At 41.4% G+C, this 22,161-nt stretch overlaps 1 protein-coding gene across 1 annotated transcript; it reads left to right on the top strand.

The window, feature by feature from the left end:
- The first annotated feature begins 2,097 nt into the window (after positions 1-2,097).
- On the top strand, positions 2,098-20,375 carry LOC140998179 (arf-GAP with GTPase, ANK repeat and PH domain-containing protein 1-like). Its single transcript, XM_073468364.1, has 19 exons — positions 2,098-3,250; positions 8,440-8,498; positions 8,728-8,815; positions 9,054-9,139; positions 9,269-9,410; positions 9,488-9,622; positions 9,738-9,859; positions 10,063-10,224; positions 11,163-11,246; positions 11,525-11,629; positions 11,730-11,889; positions 12,572-12,700; positions 12,795-12,932; positions 13,089-13,148; positions 13,514-13,665; positions 15,210-15,300; positions 16,692-16,914; positions 17,990-18,293; positions 18,722-20,375. The coding sequence occupies exons 1-19, from the start codon at positions 2,098-2,100 to the stop codon at positions 18,965-18,967; spliced, it is 3,639 nt and encodes a 1,212-aa protein (XP_073324465.1). The 3' UTR covers positions 18,968-20,375.
- Positions 20,376-22,161: the final 1,786 nt, after the last annotated feature.

The following is a 22,161-nucleotide window of genomic DNA, read 5'->3' as shown; positions in this document are numbered from 1 at the left end:
CATGCTTCTGATCTAAATAGGCCATGTAAAATATTAACATGCACACGCAACCTTTATGTATTCAAAATTAGATATTTACAACAGCATCTATTTTTGCTTTCACCCTGTGAGGTTCACAGCTTAATCTTATTTAGCTGTAATTGCTGTGTTTTGATTGCCTCATATATCTGATTCACGGATAGAGGATCAGGAAACTCATGTTTAGCGGAGTGACAAAGAAAAATGCTAATTAACTTGATTTTTGAACCTTTTCTTAAGGAACTGTTGACAAGTTAATGATGAGGAGTCGAGCAGAGGGGGAAGATGAAGTGGCTTCCGCCTGAAGAGAGATTGTGCAGTGATAGGAGAATGTTTTCTTTTATGTTATATTTTCACAACACACATTTTGTCCTTCTCACTCCCTTTTTATATTCCTCTTCTTTCTTGCAGCGTCACCTGCACACCCAAATTAGTATCTTCAGTTTCCTCCCGACGGAGTTTAATTACATGCTACATAATTCAGTTTCCCTTGCTACACATTTTTACTCCCTCTCTACTTTATGTCCCGCTGCATTGATCCATAGACATCCTTTCCCTCCTGTGCATCCTCACTTTCTCCCTCTGAGGGGACTGACAGTGAAGCAGGGAGAGAGAGCAGGAGCTGCCCATAAATCGCTCAGAGGAGGAGAGAAAGAGCTGGAGACAGAGCAGATGCATTGGCAGGAGCAGCGCTGAGGCTTTTTCTTTCTCCCTCCTGTCTCTTTTGTTGTGTCGGCACAGATAAAAATCCGATGACCGTGGGCAAGGACCACCTCATCCTCCACCATCGCCTCACTGCAAGCCACTCATCCCCATCCTGTTTGCCAGAGCTGGATCCAGTGTGGAGCAGGGTGTGCGGCAGGCTAACAGTGGGCTAGCAGGGGGGCTGCAAGGCTCTGTGGCAGCGAGAAGAGGAGGGAAAAAAAGGAGGAGGGGCTGTGGTGAGCTGGTGGGCTTCCTCTGCCTCACAGACACATTTTATTGACTTGCTAATTGGATGAGGCACTCGGAGGAGAGGATGCGGTGAACGAGAGGAGCTGCTCTCCAGAGGGATACAGGCACAAGGAAGCATTGCTTGGGCTGCAAAAATCCGGCGACTTATCTCTCTTTTTAAAAAAAAAAATTCTGGAGACATAACAACAGATGTTTTTCAGCATCTCCCAGTGACCCTCACACCGTGCATACATAATTTTATGCATGACATTGTCGAACGGAAGCTCCAGCTGCCAGACGCTTCGTGACAAGTGAATGATTTCCATTTTGATGTTTTTTTACAGCCTGTTCCCTTTCACCTGTTTTTTCTCTTGGACTCATGAGCCGGAGCTCCTTTTTTCTTCTCAGCCTTGTTTGATGTGTCGTTTGATATGAATGGTAATCTGATGGCGAGATAAATTCTTCATCACATCAGATGTACAAGGGTGTGCAATGGATATTCTTCAGGGGAAATGAAGGTATGATATGAGCAAAAGACGAGACACATACTGTAGTAATGTGGCATTATTCAGCCAATATTCGTTTGAAGTCCTAGTCAAGAAACGGATCAAGCGAATGTATTGACTGTTGCATAATCCAGGCTGAGACATCAACTGAGTAAAGAGAAATGTTTCCTTGTATCCATCAGTGTGTCTGCATGTCAGATTTGTGCAGAATAGGTGAGTTAAAGAAGGTAAGCAATGCAAAGAGAGGGGAGGATTATGAATGAATCAGTGGTAGAGACCAGTAGTAGCAGTGTGCATTGAGGAGGATTAATGGAGGCATTAAAAAAAAAAACAGTCTAGACTTGTTTCACCACTGGGCCACCCTTTTAAATCTATTCTGAAATTTGCAATTTGAAGCATCCCTCATTTTTTTCCCACCGAGTCCTCGTGTCTTTATTTTAAAAGGAAACTGAGGTTCCTGTCAGGTGCACGGGCCTGATATCAGACACAATCAGCTCCAGAGGGTTTGATCAGATACCTCTGTTTGATCTTAGATTTTCTCTCTCCTCTGCTTCAGGCTCGTCCCAGTTGCCATGACTGAGGTGGGCAGGTCTGGCTAGGTCAGAGAGCAGGTGCCACTGTGCTGAAGTCTGCTGTCCTGATGAGCAAGGCAGGCAACCCACAGAGACGCACCACCTACCTCATTTCCCTCACTCTGGTGAAGGTTGAGGCTGTGCCAGAGGAGGATGTAGCAGGGAACCAGAGGGAGGCTCTTCCAGAGGGGGAAGGGAGCCCTAAGAAGGAGGAGGAGGTGGAGGAGGAGAAGGAGGTGAGCTATGCCCCTGAAAAGGATGAAGGACCTGTATGTACTCAAGTGCTGGAGAAAGAAAACACACAGGTGGAAGAAGAGGTGGAACAGGTCAAATATGGCAGCCCCATTGAGAGCTGGGGGAAGCCTGAGAGGAGGGAAACTCATGGACACCAAAAAGACATTGTATCAGTCGGTAAAAGCAGAGACACTTCTTTTGTACATCCACCTGTCAGGCAGATGGTCAAAGTGTATGGAGGAACTACCTCTGAGGGAACTGTGCGCCGAGAGGGGCCTCGCTCAGAAGCCTTGCGCCCAAAGACGGAGCTCTACAGAGAGCCGCCCATGCTGTTCCTGAAGGGTGAAAATGGAGCGGACCTGAGCAGCCGCTCACGTTGCAGCCTCCCTTTTTCCATCCCGCCGCAGGTCAGCCAGCGTCCTGAAGTCATGATGAGGTCACACACAGGAGGCAACTCGGCGTGCTGGAGGGAACTTAGAGAGACCAACACAAGCCTGTATCACTCTGCTAAGACTTTGGATCGGAGAGATAACCGTATGGGGGACCAGTCCCCCTTAATGGCAGCTACAACTCTGGGGCCTTACAGGGCGTCCTGGGCTGACAGTGACGGCAGGGGCACGCTCATCCGCCCTGGAGCTCCCATGAGCGGAGGATTTTCAGGCATCATGACCAGGGACAGCCCTCAGGGGGAGAGGTTTAAGACGGTATCTGTTTCCTTCCCTACACCTCCTGCCACCGATGTGTCCAGGCCTCAAAGGAAAGGTACAAGTCGTACCTTGGACAACAGCGACCTACATTCCCCCTCTGAGGACCTGAAGAAGGGGAAGGAGGGCCAGGGAGGAACAATCCAGCGAGCTCCTCCTCGCGACCGAAAGATGCTGAAGTTCATCAGTGGCATTTTCACCAAAAGTGCAGCTGCAGCGCCCAGTGCCAACACTACACCCCCCCTCTATCCAGCTGTGGAGAGAGGCTCGAGTGAGGAGGAAGGTAAGGCCTCATGCATCCACTGCATCCAGACACAGAACTTTATGACAGGCTTAATATTTAATTCAGTTATATTTGATACATTTTGACTCTTACTGATTTTGAGCCCCACAGTGCTGCACAGACCTAACAAAATAAAGGGGAAAATAACAATAAAGAGGGTCCACGTGGACGGAAATTTAAGCAACTATAAAGAACATTTTCCTTGCAGGATCACACAGTTAGTGTCACTTACATCGCCCTCTCTGGAGCTGTGTGGACCACATTTAGTCCCAATAATGCTCAAATGCTTTACTTAAACACAGTTGGGATTTTCAATTATCATCTGACTTTATAATGCTTATTTTCCTGCCAAATAGATTTTGAATTTGGTTAAAGCACTAAAAGTGTCTTCTGTGGTTATTTTCTGTTGGAATAAGCTGCTGTTGTTTCCTTCGTTCGTTTTACTCTCTCTGTATGCACACGTTTGGTTTAACTCCAGCTGATTGAAAGCTTGCCTGAGATCAGGTCTACGTTACCTTTCATGCCTTTGAGGGATCTGGTGGGGATGTAGAGATACTGTCAGTGTATCTAAAAGGTGAAATGTGGTGATAATATGTTGACAATCTTATCTAATTTATTGAAATTCAACACAGGCCTTGAGAAAAACAAAGGAAGATCTTCCATCAAAGCTGCAGAAAGAAATAACGGAGCAAACTTTCAAAATAAAATGACATCATTGATATAAGTATGGCAGGTTTAATGTAATAAAGGTTGAGTTGGTAAAAGAGCTGCATGTTTCAAACATTTATGTGGCTTTTAGCTTGTTAATTGTCAGATTTCACTCTGTTAGGCGCACAAGGCTGGACCATTACTCAGGTTTATTAATGATCTAGAGCTGAAACAATTAGCTGATTATTCGACCAGGCAAGAAAATTAATGGACAACGACTCTGATTGGTGATTAATCATCAAACATTAGTCATCTTTTCAAGAAAAAAATACACAAAGATTATTTTTTCCTGCTTTTCTTAATCTTATTTGATAATTGTCAGCATTTCGGGGTTTTGGACCACTACTCAGACAGAATAAGCTTTTTGAAGAGGTCAGACTGGAGGAAACTGTCATGGCCACTATTGCTATTTTTTGATAGCAATCAACTACTGGACCCGTTAGATTAACTGACAATGAGGGTTATCATTACAGCCCCATAATGATCACTAGATTAACCAAAAAAAGCATCTAAAAGCCAATTTAATCATCTTCCTTGGGCCTCCAAGAGGTCTGGCGGAGAAATGAACAGAATATTGTTTACCTGTAAATAAAAACTAAATATAAAAATATGACACACGTACAACTAAACTAAAACCAGCCACAAATAGAATCCTTAACATCATTAATGTTGCAGACAAAGCTTTAAAATATAGTACAAATTGTTCTTCATCAGCTTCAGTTGAAGAGCTTCTGTTCTCATAGTGGAAAGGTTACACTGCTCTGATCTGTCTCAGCACTTTTACTAATGTATGTTATGAGGAATTCCCCAAATCCTGACACTCCCAAAACAAATAGAAACGAGTTCGGTCCTGTCAAAAACTATGAAAACACCTTATGAAATATTCAGACTCCTCTATTTAAAATAAAGGAAATTATGCAACTTTATCAATCTTTAATCTTTATTGATATATTCTAAAGAAAATGACACAGAGTGTGGCATCGGAGTAAGCTCTGAATAATTTGTCAGTAGTAAGTGGGACATGAATAATTAAGGTTGGGGATACACAGAGCTGTGTTCATCGGAGGAGTGAGGAGACCTGCTACTTCCTGCGCTGTGCATAGAGTTAATCAGCCTTCAAATGGAGCCTATTCATTCGCCGACGCTATATTGTGTTTAAGTGTTGAGCCGTGTTGAACCTGTAATTTCAGCATATCGTGTCAGTTTTCTGACGATAGGTGAACATTATCGATTAAATTTAATTCAGAAATTGTTTGTCACCGTGGTCCAAACGTGTACGGACACGCTGGCTTATTATCAGCCTCACAGGTGGACAACATGTCTCTGTGCCTCTCACACACGTCGCTGTATCCATGAGAGACCATTTATTGTATAGAGACCGGGGCTGGAGGCTTCTGGAAAAATGGAGTTGCCATGGCAACAGCAAGCCGTGAGAGATGCTGTTTGGTCTGTGGTGTGACGCCATTGATAGAGGGGAGAGTGTGGAGGGGTGGGGAGGACGTGGGGATTGCCCAAAGATGGGGATGAGGGGGTTTAAAGTTAGAATCTGTGTCCCTGTGAGAGGCGGACGACGGTGTGGCTCCGCCCGAACACAACGTGACCCGACATTCAGAGTGTGTGTGTGTGTGTGTGTGTGTGTGTGTGTGTGTGTGTGTTTATCATTTGTCTCCTCTCAGCCTCATATCTGCAGATGTGTGCGGTGTCCTTCATGGCTGTGTGTGTGTGTGTTATTGAGCGTCCACTCACAGAGGCATCTTTGTTGTAAATCTACTGAGGTCAGAGCTCAGGTACTCTAACCTGAATGTTAAGTGCAACCTCAGTCAGCAAGTTAAAAAATATATATATCAGTGTTGGAAAGTATTGCAAGTAATAACATAAAAGAAATCAACGTGTTTTAGGAATTCTTTGGATCTATCATTTCTTTGGCATCTGTGAACTTTTCTGTCTTATTCCGCCTCGTTTGAAGATTCTCATTATCCACAACCCTGACCCTGGTGGAGGTGTGCTATAATGATGCTCCGGCTGTCATTTCACTGCTGCAAAACATTGTGACTGAATATGAGAGAGGAAGGGAAGGTGACGTGTGAGTGATATTTTCTATAGAGCGCCGAGCAGAAATATATCCATGACCTCAGAACTAAATTTGAGAGTTTGAGGGTTGGAGTAGGAAGAATAAGAATAATTCAAACATCTGCAATAGTGCTGTCATTCCCACACAATGACTCGAGGAACAAATGCAGCTAAGTTTGCAATCTGTGCCGCCTTTATGAATTTTTGTCACATCATTTAGTTAAGTCTAATTTTAGAATATCAGCCAGATCTAATAAAGCATTACTTACTCAACCGACTGCTACACAATCAACCCACACAGCTGGAGGATCATTATGATGACAGTTAAGCTGTGACGTAGATTTATTTGGCCATAACTGCACAACTATTTATCATCATGACACTTGGAACATAATACAGGTTTTTTAATATTAACACTCAGTCATCATAGCGTCACTGCAGAGTGGATTTTCTCATCACTGAAACCAAAGAAAACCAACACAAGCGCTGGTCTATATGAGTTGTTAAACCTATAATAAATGGTGATAGATCATCTTAGTGATGTCAAAGTGAAGGCTTTCACAGCGAGTTCATTTGCATTAGACACACTATACTTCTCTCAGTTTAAATATAAGCTTTTGTCTTTTATATCCTCGTTAGATTTAGTCAATTTCTGATATGATTCAAAGTGATTCTGAAGAACTGACAGAGGAATGAGTTTGCTCATCTCTGGAGATGCCGACGTCTGCCTCATCCTAAACACGATGTTCTGTAACCAGATGAGTCACTTATCAACAGTTATCTTCTATCATGTCTCACAGAGCCATTTCCTTTTAGTCTGATACAAAATGATGCTGCGCATTAAAGTAACCAGAATCCGTCCATTGATCATTCAGTATAAAAACATCCATCTTCACATTTCAGCCCTCAAGACTTGTTTTTCTTATAAGAAAAGAAAAACACCAGCACAATAGTTTCACCTTTCCCACTGCTGTTTGGTCTATTTATGGAATATTTTAGAAATGATAGTCAATATAACATAACAATACTGGATAAGGCAGATCGCTGCAGTAGTACTAAGACTCTGGCTGACTCAATAATAGACAGTAATAGCTCAGAGCAAACATTCTGTATTAACACACTATTTATATTTTATGTCATTTGACTTGTTCTGTTGCAAATCTGCTCCTTTCAGAAGTATTTTTGAATCAGGTTTCACCTTCCTAATACCACAGAGCGCCAAGTGGCAGATCTGTCTTGCTTCAGTCGACACTGACTTCTATAAAATTCATGAAATGAGGGAAACTGCTCTGGGAATAAGATGAATTACCTCACCACAGCTGGCTGAATTCTCTCTTTTTAAAGTTTAATATGTTTTTAGAGCTGAATAAAAGAATAAATGACTTGTTAGGAGGGTTTTCGCAGGGTGACCATAATATAATGCAAAAACATGCCGTGTCTGATAATGTTAGGGTAAACTAAAGATATCTGGCATGCTCTCTAACCCATGCAGACTTGCACATTTGTACACTTGATTGAATTTTCTGGGTGCTCAGTGTCTGGGAGCTGCAGCCTCCCTGCTCCCAGTGGGGAAGCTTGGACACACTTGACACTGCTCAGTGTGTCCGCAGGCAGGCAGAGAAAACCTGGCCAGCAGGCAGTAATCACTCTTTTAAAGGAACACGGCAACATGGTGGAGAAATAGCCTTGTTCTATAACTTGATCTGATATCAACTTCTTCTTTGTACATTTACAGAAATAACTTGTTTAGTTTAGTCAAAGTCCTTTTAGGCAAGTCTTGACACTCGGCAGCCATCTTGGCAATGCCCCCTGGCAGTTATTTCAGGCTAACAAGACCAGGCCCCTATCTAAATGAATGGGGAGAGAGCCAGAGCTTCACTTTTAATGATCACCTGGACATAAAAACTGCATTAATAGGATCACCAGTCAAATCTGATAAAGAAAATGCTCAACAATTCAGTGTTTTTCCCCCAAAATAAGGTCTAAAATGCCTTTTCCCCCACAGTTTTACCTCTACTGCCCATGCACACAGTTTCATGACATCAACTTCTATTACAGCTCAATACGTGTTTCAAGTTTAGCTTAGCTTAGCTTATTTTGGCACCACAGCTAGAAGAAGTGGGCCTGGTTAGCCGAGTTAGTCACACCAGTGACCAGAGGTATGCAATTTGCCTACTTAACACATATTATGACTCTAAACAAAACTGTGGTGACTCATGGATGTGTGTGGATGTGGGGAGTTTTTTTAGACTACCCTAGCGCATAGATTGGAAGCTTACAGCTAGTGGCAACTCCAAAGTTGTCTTATTTATAGTGTGTATTGAGCATCATGTTACCAGTACATCAAATCATTACTGCACTGAGCTTATTTAGAACTTTTTATTAATCAAACCTCTTTTTTTTGTCTTCAGCTGTGTGCACCAGCAGTCAAGAATGGACCATGAGCCAAACTATACAAGAGCTTCACCTGGTAGGCATTACTACAAAACTTTTACAAACTGCTTAATGGAATTAGTGCTAAATTCATCTTCTCTCTCTCTCTCTCTCTCTCTCTGTGTGTGTGTGTGTGTGTGTGTGTGTGTGTGTGTGTGTGTGTGTGTGTGTGTGTGTGTGTGTGTGTGTGTGTGTGTGTGTGTGTGTGTGTGTGTGTGTGTGTGTGTGTATGTGTGTGTGTGTGTGTGTGTGTGTGTGCTCTGTAGGGTGTTTTGGGAGGTCTGTGCAGCGGGAAGTCAGCGCTGGTCCACAGACACTTGACAGGAAGTTACCTGCAGCTGGAGAATGCTGAAGGTTGGTTTCACACGTCCTCAAATACAGAATTTATGTTTTTTTTTGTAACAATGTCAGTGCATAGTGACAATAGACTAAATACTGTAGAATGTACCTCTCATACACATTAATAACATTATATATATATAACATATTATATTAAGATCATTCATGACCAGAGCCAGGGTTTGCTGCTCATTTTCCTGTTATAAAAATTCAAAATAAAAAGGTCTTACATATTCATACTGTGTTTTTACAGGGCGCCAGTACATTAAGGAGGTCCTGGTTGATGGACAGAGCCACCTGATGATAATCAGAGAAGAGACAGAGCTCCCAGGTGCTCAGGTGGGTTGGAAACTGATTGAATTTGGTAAAAGTGGATAAGTATTTAAATTTGATGTAATTTAGTCCCTTACTGTCATCCTCCTCCTGATTATTCTGAGTGCTACTTTTCTCCTCCTCCCTTCTCTTCAGTTTGCAAGTTGGGTAGATGCAGTTATCCTGGTCTTCAGTTTGGAAAATGAGTCCAGCTTCCAGGAAGTTTACAAAATCTACCACCAGCTCGCTGTCCACCGGCCTATTTCTGAGATACCTTTCGTAGTAGTCGGCACTCAGGGTAAGTCGCTCACACACACAACATGTGCGTTGACTTCAAATGTTTGCAGAGGTTGACTTTTGTTGCTCTTTTTCCAGATAAGATCAGCAGCACCAACCCCAGAGTAATCGATGATGCCAGGGCCAGACAGCTCTGCTCAGACGTGCGTCGCTGCACTTACTATGAAACCTGTGCGACGTACGGCCTCAACGTGAACAGAGTCTTCACTGATGGTATGTGTCCCTTTCAGATCTGGACCAGAGAACTGAGGACTGTGCTGCAGATAATGCAGAAATATGAGGTTTATGTGTCTTTTTTAGGGCTAATGTTTTGTTTTTTGTTCAACAGCTGCTCAGAAGATCATGGCAGCCAAGAAGCAAGCTGCTCTACTGGCTTCCTGTAAGTCTCTCCCCAACTCTCCCAGTCACTCTGGAGGCTCCACCCCAGTGTCAGGTGTCTTTCCAGGACAGGTAAGACTCTTACTGGACCATCTGTTCCACACTGTCTGAAAAAAGGTTGTACCATTTAAGTGTACCTTTTCTCACTGAGTATACTTTAGGCTTCCTGCCATCCTGTCCTGCTATTTTTGCTGTTCTAACAAACCTAATTAACTCCCTTTACTGCTCAATTATCACTTCATTCATTGCCTGCTCTGGCTCTCTCCTCTCTTAAGGCCAGTAATGGTGGTCAGAGCAGTGATTACTCCTCATCGCTTCCCTCCACTCCTGTGATCAGCCATAAAGAGATAGGCAGGACGGCTAGAGGAGAAAAACAGGAAAGTGCCACGCCCGGGTCAGTCCGGAGCGCCACCCGGAGACGCACCTCGCGATTTGCGGTACATACATGCACCGTTTTGTTTTTCTACTCTTTCCCTTTTTGTTTTTTTTTTTACTTTGACATCACATTTTATCAGGTCATGTGTTTTAAACATCATGATTCTGAAGATTCTGTGCACTTAAAGACAAACACTGGGTAGCAGTATTTTTCATACACTTTATGTTGCCATCTTATTTTGCCTAAATATACAAGACTTTGTAATATCCTTTGATTATAGTGAACAGCTTTGCTCACAGGGCCCACAGAGTGGGGGCTGGAGGTATAACCAGTGTAAACAGCACACCAGTAGATTGGAATAGAACATTTTCCATGTTTTGTTCTGAGTCCAAGGTTTATTTCATTGAATTGTTTTTACTTCTTCAGGACAGAGTTGACAAGTCTCCATTTCACCAATTTATTCTGGCCATGTCAACCACTTTGACTTGGCTGGAATAAATTAGTTAAATGTTTTGTCAACTCTGTCTTGAAGAAGTGTGTGTGCTACCAATATCCCTTTGGCTATTCAGCAGTTTATTTCATCCTCTTTGATGTTTAAGTTTTGATGCACAAAACAGGCCTTTTTCTAAACCAAATTGTCAAATAACCTTTCAGAAAAGTAATTTATGACCTAGAAATTACCATGACTGGGTTTGGGATTTGGCTATGAAACTAGATGAGGTGAATAGGGACTTCGTTAATTTAGAAATATTGATTAATGCAGCAGTGGCACTGAAATTAAACTCATTTCTATAGATATCTGTTACATTTATAAGCCAGATTTTGCAGTCAGCAGAAACTCTCTCACATTTCAAAATTCTTTGAATGGCTTTGTGATGAAATGCACATAATATAATAAGAAGAACTTCCATAGTTAATGGGATCTAAATGATATTTTTTAACCAGTTTTCAACCATATTATTGCCTCTGATGCAGTTATTCCTTCTCATGTCTGTCCAGGGCCGGAGAGGCAGTGACTCAAACAGAAGGAGTGCAGAGTGTAAGGGCGATATGGGCAGTGGACGCTCCATTCCCATCAAACAGGTAGGAAACAGAATGCAGATGCTGAACAGAAACAAATATGATGTATCTCATGACCTTCTGCAGAGGACATCACAACAGCAGTCACTTGAAATCAAATGTGTGAAGGCTGTTTCATCATGCAGAGCGATGATGTGTTGTGATCCCCCATATTGGCCTGATGAATAGGATAGTGGGTGTTTTTGGCAGCCAGCAGTTGTCATGCTGCCGAAATCTGTGAGATGAACACACAAGACGTCGGACATAAATTCTCACTCTTCGGTTTTTGTCACCTCCATCAGGGCATCTTGCTGAAGCGCAGTGGGAACTCGCTCAACAAAGAGTGGAAGAAGAAGTATGTCACGCTGTCCAACGATGGCATACTGTCCTATCACTCCAGTGTCAATGTGAGTCAGTGTGTTGATGGAGCGCTTTGAAGCATTGTGCTGCTGAAAGCAGAGCTGACAGCTAGTGGTTGGTGGTAACGGCTGATGTTTGGCTTGGCAGGACTATATGCTGAATGCCCCCGGGAAAGAGATGGACCTGCTGCGAGTGACAGTGAAGGTGCCAGGAAAGAGACCGCCTCGTGCTGTACCCACCTGCGGCCTTCCAGTCGGCCTCAATGGACGGGTCAAAGATGTGCCAGGACCTGAAGGTGTCAGCCCAGGTGAAAGAATACACTTTTTTTAAACAAAGCTAAACCCAATCATTTTCCTAAATCTGTACACAAAACTAAAACCAGTGGTTGAAGTACTTTGATCCTACACACAAGAAAAAGTAGAAATATCAAAGTCTAAATAATAGTATAATAATAGATTAGCAGTATAGTACTGCATCATCTCATTTAAGAGTGTTTCTTATGTAAAACATGTCTAGTAATTACAAGTGTCAATATTTCACCTGGACTGCTCGCTGCATGGCTAGCTGGGCTCACTAGCAAACAGCAGCTACAGTAAACAGCAGTTACGCCACCAACATGCTGCCCCCCATTTGTTTTGAGTATGAATTCGACAGGTGGCCAGTTCTTACGTATTGCACCTTTAATAGGAATGAACTTTGATGGTAAAATTAATTAAAAAAAATAAATGACAATGATGAAATAAATGCACTGTTCTTTGGATTTTAAGGCTCTTTGTGATGAAACTCTGTGGCAGATAGGAAAATTGCATGTGAACTCAAAATCAAAGAAAAGATGCGAAAGGAAACGACACCATCAGGGATTTTACAAGTTTCACAAAGAGTGTGTGAAAGATTTCTGAACTTTCTTCAGTCGCACTCTTTTATTTTGCTGGTGTTCAAAGAGAATCAGAAACTCTTTTTCATTTGATCTTTTTTTGGTCTCTTTTTAGTCCCTGTAAGTGCCAGCAGCATCCTGCAAGTAGAGGAAATGGAGGGGCTGGGTGGTGCTCTGTTCCTGAGGGGTAACAGAGGGGTGCAGCGATGTCCCTCTACACTGTCCAACCACGCTCAAAGTGTTGGTGAGTAAAGGGCAGATTCATTTGTGCAAACAAATTTTGTACCCGATACATTTAATTCAAAGCGTTTTGGTTTTTTTTGTGTTCTTGTGTCCAGACTCTGCAGTTGAAGGCGTGTCCAGCTCCTCCTCCACCAAAGATGTAGGCTCCTCCTCCCCGCTGACAGACAGGAAGAAGCATCGCAGGAAGAAGAGCATGAACCAGAAAGGAGACGCAACCCTTGGCCAAGCAGATGGTAAACGCTAAGAACTCAACATGTGTTTTTTATATTCAGCATTTATACTGTCATGAAGTAAAATTTGATAAATTTACACAAGATTTTATTGAAACATTTATTATTTCCTCTTTTTCTCTTTGGCTTCTCTGTGACATTTTCTGTCTTCTCATGCAGCCAAGCGCAAAATGTGGAAACTTAAAAGCTTTGGTAGCTTAAGAAACGTAAGCAAGACAGGTAATGTTGATCTGTCATCCTTCAAACAGTGATTGGCCCTCTGCACACGCTTGTTTTGCTTTTCTTTCCTGTCACAAGGACATTTTATTGTATTAAGCTTTTGTTGTAGAATGGATTAATTAAAAGTGCTTGATTGATATTCTATCCGTACATCAAAGATAATTTTACCTACATATATGTTAATTTTAGGTCAAAGTTTTGGCTACAGTTCAACAGTTCACACAACAGGATTTGTTGATGACTGACATGGATGCTTAGCTGCACTGATGCATGCAAACTAAAACTGTTTTTTTAAGCCAATAATTTGAACAAGCTATTGCTGAAATGTCTACATTTGAATAATTTCTGACGTGTTTTTGTGCCAGACGAGGATAACTTTGACTTCCTCATCGTGTCGAGCACTGGCCAGACTTGGCACTTTGAAGCCCAGAGTGTGGAGGAGAGGGACTCGTGGGTCCAAGCTATTGAGAGCCAGATCCTGGCCAGCCTGCAGCTGTGTGAGAGCAGCAAAAACAAGGCAAGAATGAAGAACAGGCACACAGTGCACTCTCAATGCAGACATTTCAGTAGCCATTACTGATTTATAAGATATTTTTTAACGTGGATCCATAAAAATGTTCATCTATACAATCCGATATGATTTTAATGTTTCACGTGATTTAAATATATTATATAGTGAAGTTTGCACAGATTTCTCCACATCCCCTCCAACTTTAAAGATGCAGATGAATCATGTTTAGTATTTATTTTGGGTGATAAAATACTGCATCTGTGTCTTTTAATCATGTTTTCTCCACGTGTGAAGTGATTGTGTTACGCGTCCCACTTAAGCAATAACTTAACTGACAGCTGACAAAATATTATGACTACTATGACACAATGTTCTCCCACTTACTCTTGCAAAACATTTCAGGATCTATTTTCATGCGGCCACGAAGCAAGCAGGGGCGCAAATGCAGCTAAATTGCCATTTATGTACAAGATACGTCTTTGTTAGCATGATGTGTGGTTCTGCTTGCATTGAGGATGGCACCTGAGGTTGTGTTTATGCAGATAAGGTGGTGCAGCGCAATATTGGCACCCATGTTGGCATGAAATTGTGTCTTTGTTTCCATCTGATGAGACCAGCTCTTACTGTAAGCCTAAAGGACGATCTTAAGGCTTTTGTTGGAAGAGGCACGCACACAGAATATAAATGCTTATATGACGAGATGATTTATATATTATAGAGATGTTGGGTACAGGATGTAATCTGAGCTCCAACTAAGACTTCAGTTTTCTCTGGGATATCAAAACTAATCTTTTAGTCGTTTAAACTGCTTAAACTTAATATTCCTTTACCCCAAATTATGCCTATAATGTATCAAAATGTCTTACTGGAAGTCAGCCTTTCTTATTTTAGTAAGCACAATATAAACAACAAATACTAATCGTGGATACACATTTATTATCCTGTATTAAATTTACAGGAGGCATTATGTGCCGTTGGAAGTACATTGGGCCCATATAATCATATTTGTGTGCTGTGTATTTGCACCTTGGGACTCCTGGATGAGAACAGTTCTCTCTTAGGAGAATCTGGCCTGGACTCTACTCAACCCATTAGAAAACTGTTACTGCTGCGGCTTTTAAAAGGGATGAGGGCAGCTAATTAGATTGGCCATTACCAAAACCCACCCCATCTCCAGAACTGTATGCGGTCCTGTCCACTAATGGGCTGTGCTCGTTTCTGCTCTTGAGTGGGGAGTCGTGTCCTCAGTCGTGTGGAATTAGTTCAATCTTTTACAAAAATGGCGATTGCCACTAATATAATGATTCTCAATAATGACTTTAATCCTGTGATGCATTTCTTTATTAATGTTATGAGAAGTGGATGTCATTTTAGGCCAATACCAATAATTTTACAGCTGGTCATAATAATGATAATAGCCTTCTTCTTCTTCTTCTTGGAAATTATAATCAGTGTTATTAATGAAGAGAGCTGTTGCAGAGCTTATATCACAGAGAGTTGGTTTACGGTTCTTTCTCTTTTTATAACCATGTACTGTGCGTCTTCCACAGGCTCGCAAGAACAGCCAGAGTGAGGCAGTCGCTCTGCAGGCAATCCGCAACGCAAAGGGCAACAACTTCTGTGTTGACTGCGATGCTCCAAGTTAGTGACATAATAGCTGTTCTCCTACATGTTCATATCTGGGTTACCTATCATGTCTCATATAAACCCTACATGTCTGCTCGTGGCGATGATCACAGATGGAAATTATCCGCCTTCCCAAGAAAAATAGCTGGTTTTGGTCGCCAGAAAAACAACTGGAAATGTCTGCAGGTCTCTTTATAAAAACACACGGCTTAAACTATCCCTATCCTTAAAAATATGCATTGTTGTGACTCGAGTAGCAATCGGCCGTTTGGCAGCCTTCTTGGCCTGTAGTAACGCCACCGCCGTCTCCTCCTCCTCCTGATATGAGAGACAGTTAAAAGTATATAATGTGAACGTGATACGCCACAAATGTCAGCCCTGGATGTATATCTGTGGTTTGCAGAAACGTTAAGTGCTAACATTATATCCTGGCGACTGGGCTGCCACATTACCACACCACTTTAGCAAACCTGGCCAATCAATGGAAAATGGATGTGACCACTTGGAAAGTTATAAAAAAGAAGACTAACTTTAGATTATTTGTACATTTAGCATACTGTATTTTAGGATATAGTTATTTGTTCTTCATTCAGATGTTGTAAAATCACAAAATGGTCATATCACGGAAAGAAAAATCACAAATGGAGTTACTTACTAACCTTAGTCTACACGCAAGAAACTCTGCAAGTGTGAAAAAATCCATGACAATCTTTGTTTTATGTTTTTTTTTTGTGCGTCTGTGTATGTGAACATTAATGCAGAGGGCAATTGGTTTTATTTGTCATTATGTTGTTTTCATATTGTTGGAATACTCAAGACAAGTTAGATAAACCTGCTGACTTGGATGAAACTCGTTACCTAAATGCTTCACTGAATCTTTTCTGAATCCTCATCTGTTGCCTTCCTGCCCTTGAAATACCTTGTTTTTACTTCAGTGAGGAAAAATATCTGCCAAAACAAATTCTACATTGTTAATCACAAGGTGAATGAGCCAATTAGGGAGGGACGTACAAACATTTTGACGTGTTCGGCCTCAGTCCAACACAGGAGCGATTAGCTGCAAAGCACATTAATGATGAACCTTAGTTTTTCAGTCATCAAAATTAATTAATATATCCTATAATTAAAGTCAGTGTCTGAGATATCACTAAACCAAACTAAAATAGATCAAATGCTGAAAATTCTTCTAATGTTGGAGCACTTTAAAGGGGCTGAGCTACAGGGGAAATAATGTTTGGCATTCTGGCTTAAGATTTAAACGTATTGCTTTAAAACTCTTCCAAACAGGGTTTCACAGACACTCTTGTGGCATGACATTGCCAAGCTGGCATACCTAAATGGACAAAATCTATCAACCATATACACACAGCCTGGGCGGCATCCTAATTTCTTGTGTTATCTCCCAGATCCAACCTGGGCCAGTCTGAACCTGGGAGCTCTCATATGCATCGAGTGTTCAGGGATCCACAGAAACTTGGGGACCCACCTGTCGCGTGTGCGCTCGCTGGACCTTGATGATCTGCCACGGGAGCTCACGCTGGTTCTCAGTGTCATCGGCAACCACATGGTGAACAGCATATGGGAGGCGCGCACACTGGGCCGCCGTAAACCAGCACCTGATGCTTCGCGGTAAAGACAGCTTTGGTTCAAAGTCCCCCTCCTGTCAAAAATGTGTTTTTTCTTGTTCCCACAGTTGAATGTTTGAGCTTCACTGTGTAGAATGATTTATGAGCAGAGTTTCACTCTAGAAGGCTGTTTTTACATTCATCTGCTGAAAGTATAAATTGCCTCTGCGCTCACTGAAAACCTGATTTTAAGAGGCGGGGCATCTGTCCAGCAGTTTAACTTGTGAAATGAAAATAATTGCATATTAATATATTCTGGAATTTTGAATCAGGGAGAAAGAGTAGGTGCCATTTTAAAGGAGACATATTATGCTCATTTTCAAGTTCATTATTTTATTTTGGGTTACTACTAGAATAGGTTTACATGCTTTAATGCTCAAAAAACACATTAGTTTTCTCATCCTGTCCAGTGCTGCAGCTCTGTATTCCCCCTCTGTCTGAAACACTCTGTTTTAGCTCCTGTCTCTTTAAAGCCCCCCTCCTGAATACCCAGTCTGCTGTGATTGGTCAGCTCACACACGCCTGAGCCGCTAACAACAACAGAGCAGCTTTGCTTAGTTAATTTTTTATCTTTTGCTATGCATTAATTATGCAAATGTGTGACATGGTGACGTAGTGTGATGTCATGAAGTCACAGAATTAAAGGCAGGACTACTGACGAGGCGTTTCAGGAGCAGTGTTTTCTGTGGGAGCGAGGAGCTTCTGTTGGTGCGGACTTTGACCTTTTTAACCCTCAAGATCTTTTACATGCACAAGAACCTATAGGTTATAAAACACTGAAGCAAAGGACAAACACAAAAAAGCATAATAGGTCTCCGTCAAGGATTTTAATGTGGTACTTTGGTATCATACTTTTTTTCAGACATATAATAAAGGTTTTTTTGTTTGCCTTCATACATTTGTGGAGGGCATCTTTAATGTTTTACTCTATGTATACGAGCTGCAAACTAAATAATGTGTCTGAGTTAACAATTTTCAGTCGATAAAAACTGAAATCCTTGAACGACAAAAAGACAAGAAGCTGTAAATGTGTTTCACTGACTATTCATCATCTCCTAATTTTCTCTTTGCTTCTTCAGTGAGGAACGGGAGTCATGGATCAGGGCCAAATATGAGCAAAAACTGTTTGTGGCACCGTTGCCTCCTCCAACTCCTGGCGAGGGCCCAGACATCACGCTATCCGGCCGTCTTCTCTTGGCAGTGATGGAACACAACCTCCCCAAGCTGCTGCTCCTTTTGGCCCACTGCACTAAGGAGGACATTAACGCCCCCCTCAGCCTGGCGCTCTCCTCCAGGTCGATCTTAGCGCTGCGACTGCCCGGCTCTGCCCTGCACGCTGCCTGTCAGCAGGCTGATGTGGTGATGACGCAGCTTCTTGTTTGGGTGTGTTTACCTCCAGCTCTGGCATATAAATCACCTTGTATGAATGATCAGATTCAAGAAGTGCATTATCAAGCAGAGATAATGTTGCAGTGAAGGTAGAGCATTGACAAGGTGTGAAATTATGCAAGATAGTTTTACACAACAAACCATCGAGCAAAACAATAAATGTTACCCTTCAAGAACCTCTGAGTGGTGCCCTCAGCAAAAAACAAAAAGGGGCGAAACCGATGACTCAGCAGACCATTCAAGGGTGATCTATGTGTGAAAGGCACTAAAGCTCACTGAGTCACACCTTGTTTGGACAATTTAAGACAGCCCTGTCAGGACAAAGTTGAAATTTATGCCACATAAAACAAGACCTCCTTAAAATGCTGAATATGGGGTAATTACATAATCTAATGCTGTTTTTTTATTTACTTTCTCTTCAGTATGGCTGTGACGTTCGATACCGGGACGCTCAGGGGCAGACAGCGCTGGTTCTGGCTCGTAATGCTGGCAGCCAGGAGTGTGTCGACATCTTGCTCCAGTACGGATGCCCAAATGAGCCAGCCACCACGGTTGGCTTCGCGGCAGCCATGACACCGAGCCTGACAGTTGCCACGACACTGAAGATCTCGCACAAGAGCGGCACCACCAGCTTGAGTTACAGCACGTCGAGAAGAGCCATTTCATAATCGAAATGTGGCGTGGTAAAGTGTGTGTGTCTTAGAGAGAGCTTGTCGCTTTGCCGTCACAGTCACACATGAACAGCAGGACTGATGAACATGTTGCCAGATGTTGCACTCCCCGAGGTTTTAAAGGGTGTGTCTGCTAGAAAGATTTAATCAAAACAAAAAGAGAAATTTTCTGACTACACTTTCTACGATAAGATGAAAGAAAATGATTCAGTAGGAATGTATTGCACTGTGTACCAGCTGGTATGATTCATATTTCATCATGCAGTCAATATTCAACTTTACTCTCCTCTCAGTTAAGAATCAAAATTTGCCTTCGGCCTCAAACAAGCTTATCTGAGCATTTAGAGCCCAGAAGTAAAGAACTGCAATAAGTTTACGATATCAAAGATGGACGTCTCTATTTTTAAGTCCGTCTCTGCTTGAAATTCCAACATTAAACACATCCACACTTCTTACCTTTATTGACAGTGAATGTCAGTTTTAAATTTAGAGTGCTGTGTAACGGTCAACACAGCCGGACGGTCTTTCAGTGCGTAAATAAAGTTGTGTGAGTTGAAAAAAAGAAAAAACTTTAGAGTGGCTGAAAAAGATATGCTGTTTTAAAGATAATCAAAATAACTGTATAGAAATGCATTGATAAAATATTATAATTCTAAAAGTTTAAAAAGTGCTTCATTTCCGAGATTGTTATTGTATGATTTGTACAGTCGGTTCTGTGTATAAAACTCAAAGGGTTACTCGTAGCTGTTCAGAGATTTGCTGTGCAGCGTCTTGGTTCGGTTTTCCTTTAATAACCACCTGATTAACCCTTTGACATCCAAGACTGAGATTTCTATGTTATGTTTGTATCACTGTGCGTGACATAAACACTGTACATGATGTGTGCATTATGACTCCAGCAGCAGCTCATTATCAAGGCCAGTGTAATACTAGATGTGTAAATGCCTTGATTTTGATTGAATGTATACAAAAACTGATGGTTTAGTTCATTATTTCAGGCACTAACGTGTGTTCTTTTTAGATGATGCAGTTTTGGTGGACTGTCAAGGCGTTTTATTTTTTACTTAACTAATATTATTCCTGCTGTGACTAATTAATAGTTTAATAGATTAAAACTTGGAAGAGGTTCTGATCTATAAAACTGGGCCTTCGAATGACTATGATTATATTTGTAAGTGGCTGAAAAATCAACATGAAATAGAGGAATGTTGCCCAATTTAATATTTTAAAAAAGGCATAAAAACGACCCTCCTGCAGTACTGTATGTATTTTTATGTTAATCTGAAGACGCCGCTGAGTGTACATGTCTGTGATGTAAGCATCTCTCTCCATTTGTATTTTTTTACTCATGCAATGACTCATAGAGCATTCATTATCAATACACTAAGGCTACTGCCCAAACTGTGGTGTTTTGTTCAGAGTTGTTTTTTTCTGTTTGGGCTCATAGAGGCCAGTTGTGTCAAAAAAAAATTAACACCAACCATTAATGAAGGAGACTTCAGCAGGCAGGAATATCACACGGCCTAGGTGCATAACCCAGTACATGCTGGCTGCAGAGGAGCTGTCTTCTGGACAGGTGGACCCAGTGGCCATCACTTAACACTCAGCTACCATTTGAACACGAGATCTTCTGGATCAAACCAGTTCTTGTTAAAGGTCCCTACTGACTTTGACCTACTTCTTTCTAGGTCGAAGTCATGGACTCATTTTTATACCATATCATCCCTGAGATGGTTCATTTTCTTGGATTTACAGTTGTACAGTGATTTAACAAGGCAAACACATATAGAGACAAAAGTGATGTAAAAAGAAACAAAAAACAAACAAACAATAATTGAGGGCAACTTAAGAATTGATCCAGCGTGGGAACATTTGAGATCCATAGATGTTGGTGTTTAAACTGTACTGAAGTATCAAAAATATAAGGTTAGTGAACATTATAAAGATACAGGTCACCCAAAACACAACACAGCATCTTTATACCTACAAAACTATGTCTCCAAGCAGAGTGTTTTCGGTGGCATATGGCCCCAGAAGTCGCAAAAGGAAAGAAAATATACACAGAAAATAAAGAAAACTCATCAGCAGTCATAATGTTGTTCCTTATAAGAGATGGACCTTGTGAATTCGTAAATTCAGACTTAGCCAAAAGTGTTAAATAAGTGGAGCTTTATGCATCACTAAGTTTAAAGTGGGTGCACCGCACAAAATACACTTGGACTGGGTTGCGTCAGCCTGTAAATCCTTAAATAAGTTTGTTTGAAGTCCCGTCTAAGTTCTTAGTAACTACGAGCAAGTTTCAAACTAATGTCTTACTAAATTTGATTGCACCATGAAATGTCTTTCCAAAATTAGTTAAGTCATTACTGTTTAAAGCCTATTTATGTCTGCATACGTGGAGAAATGTCTTTCAGAGGTAGCATTATTCATAGTTAGTGTGAGGTTTCAAATGAGAGGGAAATATCTGATTAAACAACCTACCTGATGTTGTTTTCTGATTTATAGTTAGCTAGTCAAATGTTATTGGCAAAATGGCATACGTTGGAAAGCTAACCTTAGCTTTGTCAGTTCAATTAGCTACACAGCACCTGGAGCCTGTTGCACCAGCTGTAAATTAGTAACCTTGTGTTTACTTAGAGTGAAAAGTAGGCGATGGAATATGGTCGACGCATCTGTCCTTAAACTTGATAAATGCCGTTTAATATTTATATTAGGTAATTCAAACCAGAATGTATGTGTATGGAAGGTATAAAACCAATTTGCCCTCATGTATTTATTCATCAACATGTCCATGGCTCTGGAAGATGCATTTTAAATCCAAAACCTGACTCAAAATAAAAAATAAATAAATATATTTTTGTTTTTTTTAAATGTGTTACTCAGGTTTATTTATCGCAACTCTTTAATAATCTAGACTGTAAACAAAACAAAGCACAGCTGTGGTCTCAGTTTATCTGCTGATAGTATTTATCTATTTTCATCCAATCTAAACAACATTAACCAATGAAGGGCATGTTGGACTTATTTTAGAGTAATTCTCACAAGCTTTGTTTCTCCTAATTTTGTCCCTCCTCTGCCTGTTTGTCCAAAAGTGAAATCCTCATGATAATCTTAAAAGGAGATTCATGAATGTGTGCCAGGAGGACTGGGACAGAGGAGAGGGACTAAATAAGGACAAAAATTAATGTTTT

Source organism: Pagrus major, chromosome 6 (assembly GCF_040436345.1).
Source record: "Pagrus major chromosome 6, Pma_NU_1.0".
NCBI classification, from domain to species: Eukaryota; Metazoa; Chordata; class Actinopteri; order Spariformes; family Sparidae; genus Pagrus; species Pagrus major.
Note: the sequence above shows the minus strand (reverse complement) of the source record. Positions and strands in the feature narration are given on the sequence as shown.